The 10043-nt window shown below is 35.2% G+C and overlaps 1 protein-coding gene across 1 annotated transcript; it reads left to right on the top strand.

Annotated features, from left to right (window-relative positions):
* The first annotated feature begins 4167 nt into the window (after nt 1-4167).
* LOC142615880 (glucose-1-phosphate adenylyltransferase small subunit, chloroplastic/amyloplastic) lies at nt 4168-9754 on the top strand. The gene is made up of 9 exons (XM_075788796.1): nt 4168-4609; nt 4856-5152; nt 6476-6745; nt 7270-7449; nt 7931-8034; nt 8159-8270; nt 8435-8533; nt 8758-8877; nt 9403-9754. The coding sequence occupies exons 1-9, from the start codon at nt 4301-4303 to the stop codon at nt 9517-9519; spliced, it is 1608 nt and encodes a 535-aa protein (XP_075644911.1). The 5' UTR covers nt 4168-4300; the 3' UTR covers nt 9520-9754.
* Nucleotides 9755-10043: the final 289 nt, after the last annotated feature.

Genomic DNA, 10043 nt, shown 5'->3' on the forward strand with positions numbered 1-10043 from the left:
ATTTAACTTAACTAGGAAGAAAAGAATAGAACTTCTATTTCACAACTTCACACGGACAGTTCGGATAGTCATAAAATAAAACACTAAAAAACTTCCCATGATGACCGAATTAAAATCGTGTGGTTGTGGAGGTACGCGGTTTAAACTTCCACTCCAAGTAATAGCTTAGCAAGGTTGACTTTTAGGCTTTGTCTTCAGTTCACATCACGATTTATAAAGTTATAAATACACATGCACCCCTTACCAACTTCCTCACTATAAACTCACTTCCTGATCGAGCTTTGATTTGAGTAATACTTTAGAAAATGTCTCACCACGGAAATCATCATCATACTCCCCCCCACAGTGAGGGAGAGGGACATCATGGAGGACTTGGACATGGACTTGGTCATGGCGTAGGACATCATGGAGGACTTGGACATGGCGGAAGAGGAGGGCATTGTCATGGTGGCGGTGGGCATCACGGCGGTCATGGTCATGGTCCTCATGGAGGAGGAGGGCATTGTCATGGTGGTGGAGGACATCAACCACATGCTAATGGCGGAGGACATCACCCATGTGCTCATCGTGGTCGCGGAGGACGTCACTCGCATGCTCATCATGGTCGCGGAGGACATCACCCATATGCTCGTCCTGGTCATGGCGGAGTACATCACCCGCAAGCTCATCGTGGTGGCGGAGGACATCATCCACATGGTCAGCATGGCGGCGGACATGGACAACAAGAAGTTTTTTTGTTAACTATGTGATAGTTTTTTGAACACCGATTGGCTATAGCTGGTGTACGTGGTGACAGATATTAGGCGGCTATATATAATGTAATAAATCAGTGTCCATTTTCTTTTGGATTTTAAGTTAAACAATAAGCCCATAATATGTATTTCTGAAATTATGGGAATCATATGTTGTTTAGCTGGTATATTGAACGCATATTTTAATGTTTATATAATCCGGTTGTTCAGAGCTGGATTTCATTGGTTTCAATGAAACGTTGATTTATCTCTCTCTCTCTCTCTCTCAAATTAGATTCCAATATATTTAACACACACACAACACATGAATAAAATACATTCCACAGAATGAATCGAGCTAAAAAGATTTCAAACTCCATCTTATTTAGTCTTATTGCCGTGAATTGACACAAAACTGTGACATTTGGAATGTGAGGCAGATTGGCCATATTAAGATGAATATTGAGAAACTCAAGAGAAATGCATTTCATGGGAGAAAAAAAGTTTTCCTAATAATGTATGTCAATATTATTATTTTGCGGTAATCTCTTACTCTAAGTGTATTTCACGGAAGGGTGCAAGCACACTAATGTGTACAAATTCTCAACCTTTTTTCTAATAATTTTCTCTTATTTATTATATTCTCTCCTTATATTTTCTCTCTTTCCTTTGTGTTACTTCTCCCTTTGGGCAAGTGATATGCACTCCTTTTATAATTGAAATTGAGCAGGTCTTTTACCCCTTTTTGCTTTTCCTTTGACTTCTCGAGCCCATGTTTGTCTGACTATTTTTCCTCTCTTTTTTAGGTTACAACCACGGAAGAGTTCTTTGGTTTTTTGGTTGGTTTATAGTTACAATTTGGTCTTTTTTTAACGGAAATGGTGGAAGACCATTAATGCAATTTGGCTTGGTGTGAACCAAACCTAAAACATGCATCTCATGATAATTCATAACTTTTTTCTATTTTGTTATGAGTGTTTTTCCCAACAAAAGCAATCTAAGGAGCTGCAGCAGATTACCATAACTAGGATCTTCTTCCTCCGCCAGACTACACCTCCTTGAATTTCAACAATGACAAGTTAAACTTCCTCTGTATGTCTGAGATACAGATTGGGTGAATGCATTCGCCTACCTTACTTTACCCATCGGATCTCATTGTGCAATTTGAAACTTGGGAATTTCCTTGTTCTGCAGTGTTTTAACTATTGATATTTTATAGCATTTAATATTTGAGAATTTTCTCATTTCATAGCATCTTTTTCCTCCTCTATGCTTTTTCTTTGAAATACCTAGCTTCCCTTACTTTATATGTTGGTTTCTCTTCTATAGTTGGGACTTGGGAAGTCTCTCTTGTTAGGTACTTAGGTCTCTCACTTTTCCACTTGGCTTTGCTTTTCTCTATTTTACCATGTAGTTTTTCTCCTCCTCTTTGTTCCACTGTGCTCTTTCTTCTCATTGAAATGCCCAACAAAGGTTCCAGGTTTCTCTAGCTTCTTTCTACAAATGGGTTGGGCCATTTTGGGCTTACTTTATAACATTCTATTGATGTAAGGGTTTTGGGTTACTTGTGGGCCCACTTATTCTCATGTTCAGGTATTTTACAACAATATCTTTTCTTAGGTTACTCTTAGCCAATTTAGTTGGTACATGGATTTGAGTTATAATTATTAGATTTCTTTCAATTCTCCAAGATTTGGCCTGCTGGGTTTTGGTCCTTATTTTTTGATCTAAAGTGTAAAAATTTGGATATCAACAATAGCTATATCAATAGGAAAAGAAAGATTGGATCCTAGGTTAGAATAGACAATTCAAACTACAATATTTTTGACCTTCTTTTTGCTAACAAAAAAAAAAAAAAGGAAAAAAAAGAAAAAGAAAAAGAGAGAAAACTGAAGTCACATGAATATTACTATAAGCTAGTCTTTTTTGTTTTTTTTTTTTTGATAAAAAGTTAGAAATACTATACGCAAGTCTGTGAGTTTCTGAGGTCCAGCTTTCATTAGTGGAGTCACATGTTCAATTTCGATCCCTTTCAATGATATGGTCATTCATTCCTAGTCACTCGTCTCTTTGACAGATATTCCTATTTTAATAATGTATAAATAAACAACTAGTATTATAATAATATATTTTGTAATCATTTAAAAAAAGAACGACGGTGGTGAAGTGAAGTGACGTGTCATGTGAGGATTGCGATCTGGAATAAAGATATATATGACCTCCACTTCCACCAATTAATTAACAATCCCAAAATCTTCTTTGGCCCTTTCTGACTTTGTTCTACTACAAAATCAAACTCACTCCATTAAAAAATTAAACCAGAAATACCGAAAGTACCCCTGACACCGAGAGAACCAACGTCGCGCGTATCTGAAGCAAAAGGTCCGTTGCGTAATATGAAGGGAAATCTCCAATGTGTGACTCAAACGATTCCCGAGGACGCATCTCTCTCACTTTTTATTTATTTTTCATTTTTTTTTTAAATTTGAAAATTTGTTTTATAATAAAACTATAGAATTTCTTTCCCTCTGATAATTTTTTAAAGATAGTTTTTAGACACAAAATATTTGCTAAGAAATTTGACATTTATTGATGTAGTAAATTTTTAGTGGTAGTTTAAAAAGTAATATTAGTAATAAGTTTAGATGAAAATTAATACAAACTTATTAAATCAACAAATGTAAAAAATACTGTCATTTTTTTGAATGTGTGTAGCATTATTATTTTTGTAACACTATTTCACTTCATTTATGAGAATCTCAAAACCTTCATAAATAAATAATGTTATAAATTGAACCTAAAATTTTTGTGTCAAGTCTAGGCCATCGAGGACATAACATAAAGCCTAATATCTTAAGAGTGACTTTAATTTTACTTATTATTTTTAGTTTATTTGCATAATGTTTTCAAAAAATATAAGTTTGGGTTCGTGAAAAAAATCTGAGACAAAAAACAATAAGAAATCTTTTTTAACCCAAATTCAATGTTCAATTAAGATGTCGGTTCAAGTATGTTATGAGTATAGATTAGGATACATTAAAAAAAAAAAAGTATAGAACACGATAGTCTAATAAAAGACATGATTATTATTGAAAAACTTTGTTTGGTCACATTATTGAAGAAGCTGAGTCTTGGGCATACTCTAAGTACTGTTCATTTCGGCATGCTTGGAGGGATGTGAATAAATTAGCTAATACTTTAGTTTAAAAAAGCAATTTTATCTACAGACACTAATGTTTAGTGAAAGACCCTCTGAGTTAGATACTTTATTCTAATAGGATTTGCCTTTATTTTTTAATAATATTTTACTTATCTTTTTATGTTTAAGTGACATTACCATTATTTTACTGTATAATCATTAATAAAAAAAAAAAGTTAAAAAAAATGTTTTACTGTATAATTATTAATAAAAAAAAGAAAATATCTAAAAAATAGTAGTTAAAAATAGGAGAGTACACTCCACCAGCACTCATAGACATAGTCCACACACGTACAGTGATAGTATCTAGCTTCGCAGCCACACTCTCCTCTCACTACTCTCTCTCTCTCTTTCACAAAATCAAACAAAAATGGCGTCAATGGCATCAGTTGGAGCGGTGAAACTCCCATCATCATCATCATCATCATCAAATGGATCCAACTCTTCAAAAGACAACCGGAAATGGAAATCGGGTCATACCGACAGCCCAAGAAGCCTCTCATTCTCAGCTTCCAATCTCTGTAACGGCGACACCAACCTCGCCGCATTTGGAATCCATAACCGCCGCAGCAGCAGCAAAACATCAACCAACCACAGAAGATGCTCCAGAATCGTGTCTCCAAAAGCCGTTTCCGATTCCAAAAACTCCCAGACTTGTCTAGACCCCGATGCCAGCCGAGTAAGCCATTCTTAAACCTTTTTCTTTCAACATATGACGTTTACTTCATCATGATTACATTTTCTCAATAAGATAAGACATCAATTAATTTTTGGTGCAAACCGGTTAAAACCCATATCTCAAATTCAATTACGGCTGTGTGATTGGTTAGCGCAACTGGTAAAGTCTTTTTTGTCAGACTTGTGGTTCGACCCCACCTCTTTTTGTGAAAATTATTAACACATTATTATAAAAATGTTGTGTCAGAGTGTGCTAGGGATAATCTTAGGAGGTGGAGCAGGGACGAGGTTGTACCCATTGACGAAGAAGAGAGCGAAGCCAGCTGTGCCGTTGGGAGCGAATTACAGGCTGATAGATATTCCAGTGAGCAATTGTCTCAACAGTAATGTATCGAAGATCTATGTGCTTACTCAGTTCAATTCAGCCTCTCTCAACCGACATCTCTCACGTGCGTATGCCAGCAACATGGGTGGTTACAAAAACGAAGGATTTGTCGAAGTCCTCGCTGCCCAACAGAGTCCTGAGAATCCCAATTGGTTCCAGGTACCCTTTTTTTCAGCAATCATTTCTCTTTTACTATATTTGATTTTCAATTATGAATGAATCAATTTTGTTGTTAAGGACTGTGATAATGTCAATTTAATACATATTATAAATAATTTAAGTAAAAAAAAAAGTGTATTTAATAATTAATAGTACTTCATCAATAATCATAATCGTGTTTAATTTACGTTTTTGAAAAAACAAAAGTCAAAAGGGGGTATTATAGTAGCTCATAATTGAATGCTTAATGTACTTTTAAGTGTTAACAAGACCCCTAATTATTATAGATACGCAAAAATATTCTTTTGAAATGTGTAGTATTAGTATGTGTTCCTAAATATTAAAAGGACCTATTTTCATCCATGAAAATTTAAAATATTGCTAATTTCATCGTCATTCGGTCCACACTTTTTTTTTTCTTTTTATTTAGGGGTGAACATAGAACCTATATTAGTCTCTGCTTTTTGTATTGTTGGTCCTCTATACCATTACGGGATATCCCGAAGTATAGTCCTCTTTGAAAAATTAATGAACACAATATTGTTAACTTCCTTCAGTTACCCTTTACTTTTTTTTTTTTTTAAGAGAACAGTTAGCCTTTACTTTATTCAAAAAGTTATGGGCTCGTTTGATACTGTGTTTAAACAACACTTTTTAGTTTTTTTGAAAATACGTGTGAGTGAAAAAAGGTATAAAAATATGTGTAATGTTGTTTAAAAATTGAAAACATGTATTTAAAATGATGTACTAAACGGGCCCTAAATCTCCCTCACTTACTAGAGTTTGAATTGAATGTTGTACCATTTCATACATTAAATGTCATTCTCTTAAAAAGTTGGGTTTTCTAATTAGAACTAACAATTTGGGATAGAGGGAGTATATTATAGGATAAAAAATTATATAGTTTAGGTTGTATTTTTATTTCTGAAATATCATCAATTTTTTTTTTCTTCCCCTTGAGCTTAAAGAAAGGGACGAAAGGAAAACATGTAGAGCATTTTAAATTTTCTGGGACAGAATTTGAACTTTTTGAACTTTAAGGGTATAAATAGAACTTATACGGTACTGTATTTTAGAGACAAAAGAATATTTTGGTCTTGTAGTTATTTTTGATAATTCAATTGTTTCAAGTGGGGGAGGGGGATTTGAACCTTGATTCTCCTTGTAAAGAAGATGATGCAATGCCACTGAGTTGCAAGGCTTGTGGATTTAGCCTTATAGATATTCATAAATGATTAAGTGCGCAAATTTTTCATTTATATTTGGACCAATATTAGTTTATATGTTATCAATGGGACACTATTTGTTTGGTGATATTTACAGGGTACCGCAGATGCAGTAAGGCAGTACTTGTGGCTGTTTGAGGAGCACAATGTGCTGGAATTCCTGGTTCTTGCTGGGGACCATTTGTACCGAATGGATTATGAGAAATTTATTCAAGCGCACAGGGAAACTGATGCTGATATCACTGTGGCTGCTCTGCCCATGGATGAAAAGCGTGCCACAGCATTTGGTCTGATGAAGATTGATGAAGAAGGCCGCATTGTTGAATTTGCCGAGAAACCCAAAGGAGAGCAACTCAAAGCTATGAAGGTACCAGCTTCTTTCTCTGTTACTAAATGCTCTTCCTGGCCTTCCAAGAACCTAGATTGTGAATTACTACAAGCTTTTTTGAACTTATTGTTAAAATGTTGATTCAAACTATGTCTATATGTTATATTTGGAAAATGCCATGCTCCAATGAGTTCTATCTTAAATGCCATCTTTTACCCTTGTTATAGTTAAGTGGAGGGTGAGATCCTGAGTTCAAGACCGATTGAGCGTGTGTAATTTACTAATGAAAATGAAAAGGAAGAATCTCATGCTCTGTTTTGCTGTCTTCTTGATTGGATAGCATGTAATGTTTAGCTGCTGTGTTGTTTGCAGCTTTTGCTGCTTGTGATTTATGTGTTGTAATGTTGTTTTTTTTCATTTGATTGAATATATATATATATATATATATATATATATATATATATATATTTTAAAGGAATTTCTATTGATTAAAAAAGTGATAATTGTGATGTTGGTAGGTGAAGGCAGCTGTGTATTTCACTCATTTCCTTGTTTTGTTCTAGGTTGATACTACCATTTTAGGTCTCGATGATGAGAGAGCGAAGGAGATGCCTTACATTGCTAGTATGGGTATATATGTTGTCAGCAAAGATGTGATGTTAGATCTGCTTCGAGAGAAGTTTCCTGGAGCAAATGATTTTGGAAGTGAAGTTATTCCTGGTGCTACTTCCATTGGGATGAGAGTAAGTATCATTTCAATCACATTTTTTTCCAAATTACCCTCTGGATACATTCCAATCAATCAATGAGGTTCTTTCTTTTGTAACAATAAAACAGTTAGGAAGGATCTCATCAGTAGGGAAGAATGAAAAAAAAAAAAAAATTATGAATGGATTTCTCTATTCGCTAATATATCCATGCTGAAGCTATCTTGCTTAAACATGTGCAGTATGTACCATCCCAATGATGAGCATCATTGCATTGCACACACGAGCAATATATATGGAAAAAATGCATGGTTTGAAGCATAAGTCATAGGTGTGCCGGTCCAATGCTCCTTTGCATATGCCAAACCCTTTTGATTTTTCCGTGTTATAGCATATTCTAATGTGTGCAATCAGCAAATTGAGCTACACTGCAGTCTAATATTCATGTTGCATTTTCACTTCTCCGGAGTTGTGCCTCCTAGGGGATTAATTTTTTCTTGCTTCATGACCTCTTTAGGTGCAAGCTTACTTGTATGACGGTTACTGGGAGGACATTGGTACGATTGAGGCTTTTTATAATGCAAACTTGGGGATCACCAAAAAGCCAGTGCCAGATTTTAGGTAGTCCTTGTTCTAAATATTGTTTGTGGATGTTACATTTTTGCACACCCATTAGTGGTTTTTCATGCTATCACATTGATCTTAATTTTGATATGTTTACATGATTTTGTACTCTCTGTTACAGCTTCTATGATCGATCATCTCCTATCTACACCCAACCCCGGTATTTGCCTCCATCCAAAATGCTTGATGCTGATGTCACTGATAGTGTTATTGGTGAGGGTTGTGTAATAAAGGTAAGTTATCGGAGGGTTACATCTGCAACCTGCTTATAGGTTGTAGTTGACTCAAATGTTCATTGTATCATACCCTTGCCTCTTCAATATTTGTAAACTGTGTATTTTGTATTGAGACAAATCTGGTACCAAATAATTTAAAGAAGTTACAATCCTGTATGCAGAACTGTAAAATTCACCATTCTGTGGTTGGGCTCCGGTCTTGCATATCAGAGGGTGCAATCATCGAAGACACACTGTTGATGGGAGCTGATTATTATGAGGTAATACCTGCTAAAGGTTACAACCTGTTGTTTTCATCTTTTAAGTCAAGATTTGACTTATCAATTTTCCTTCTTATTTTTGTATTTTTCTTTTTGGTGTATAAATCAAGATGAGTAGCTGTGCTTAGAAACGTTGTGCTTTGTTTGTTGAGAGGATATTGGGGTTGAATGGACTTGAGTGAAGCACTGATTCTGATTGTCAATTTCTTATTGTTTTGCTTCAGACTGATGCTGACAGGAGGTTTCTAGCTGCAAAGGGTAGTGTTCCAATAGGAATTGGAAAGAACTCTCACATCAAGAGAGCTATAATTGACAAGAATGCTCGAATTGGGGACAATGTGAAGGTATGACCTTATCAACTCAGCATGAATCTTTTGAATTGTTTCTATTCTGAAGTCTCATCATTGTTATTATGTCTCTTTTCATTTCATTTTTTCTTTTCTTTTTTTCTTTTTTTTTTGGGGGGGGGGGGGGGGGGGGGAGGGGGCTGGGGGAAGAAAGGGGGCGGGTGGGTTGGGTAGATATTAGCTGATATTCCACCAAAACCTCATTTTTCCTGTGAGGAAGTCAATGTTAAATTGGAAACTCAAGCTCCTAATTATTTTCTGGTGAAATTGATAGTTATTAATTTTTTTGAGTAAGAAAATACATCAAAGTTGTGTGGCTTGTGCCTATCCACACACGCTCGTCTATCTTTGTTATTTCTGGTTGCACACTGTATATAATGTTGTGCTCATCATTTATGTTGATTAGCTTCTTTCACATCTATTTTGTTTCCTTCCTTTCTTTTTCTCTGGACATAGTAATCACGTGAAGATGCTAATGTATCTAATGTTAACTTGAATTTTAATGTGTACAAATATTCTCAGATTGTTAACAGTGACAATGTACAAGAAGCCGCAAGGGAAACAGATGGTTATTTCATTAAGAGTGGAATTGTCACCGTGATCAAAGATGCCTTAATTCCTGGTGGAACTGTAATCTAGAAACACGCTTATTACCAGTCCCTGCTGCCTATGGAAAATTCTTCCTGGTTATTGGTGAGAAGCTGTAATAGGAACTCTACTTCCACAGAAGGTTCTGTCTCCTGGCTGATTTATGATGTATATTTCCCGGTACTATAATGTAATTAGTTGAGGAAGAAACCTCGAAAGGGTATTCTAAGTTTTTTCTACTTGAATAAGAAGCTCCTCTATATATATGCCTGCATTTTCCCCTTTACTATCTTACCTGTACAATTATTCGATAAAAGCATATATGATATTCCATGGGTAGGCTTGATAAGAGGTTAGATAGAGGGTTTCTAGCTGGGTTGTGCAGCCATGGGATGGTCTTACTACTAAACTCTGGAATCCCATGTTTTTTCTACATATAATATTGTTGGAGCTGGAACCATCCTGATGTTCCAAAAAAAATACAACTCTCTTTCATTTTGGGGACACAGATTGAAGGTAAAGAATCACACAAGGAACAACCTTCTATTTAGCATGCCAAACAAAATATATAGAAA

Source organism: Castanea sativa, chromosome 11 (assembly GCF_040712315.1).
Source record: "Castanea sativa cultivar Marrone di Chiusa Pesio chromosome 11, ASM4071231v1".
NCBI classification, from domain to species: Eukaryota; Viridiplantae; Streptophyta; class Magnoliopsida; order Fagales; family Fagaceae; genus Castanea; species Castanea sativa.

What these genes read in the sequence shown, in the direction of transcription:
- LOC142615880 (XM_075788796.1), top strand. Translation starts at nt 4,301, where the DNA reads ATGGCGTCAATGGCATCAGTTGGAGCGGTGAAACTCCCATCATCATCA. An exon ending in AGCAACTCAAAGCTATGAAG is followed by an intron (nt 6,746 to 7,269) that starts GTACCAGCTTCT and finishes GTTTTGTTCTAG; the next exon opens with GTTGATACTACCATTTTAGG. An exon ending in GTGAGGGTTGTGTAATAAAG is followed by an intron (nt 8,271 to 8,434) that starts GTAAGTTATCGG and finishes TCCTGTATGCAG; the next exon opens with AACTGTAAAATTCACCATTC.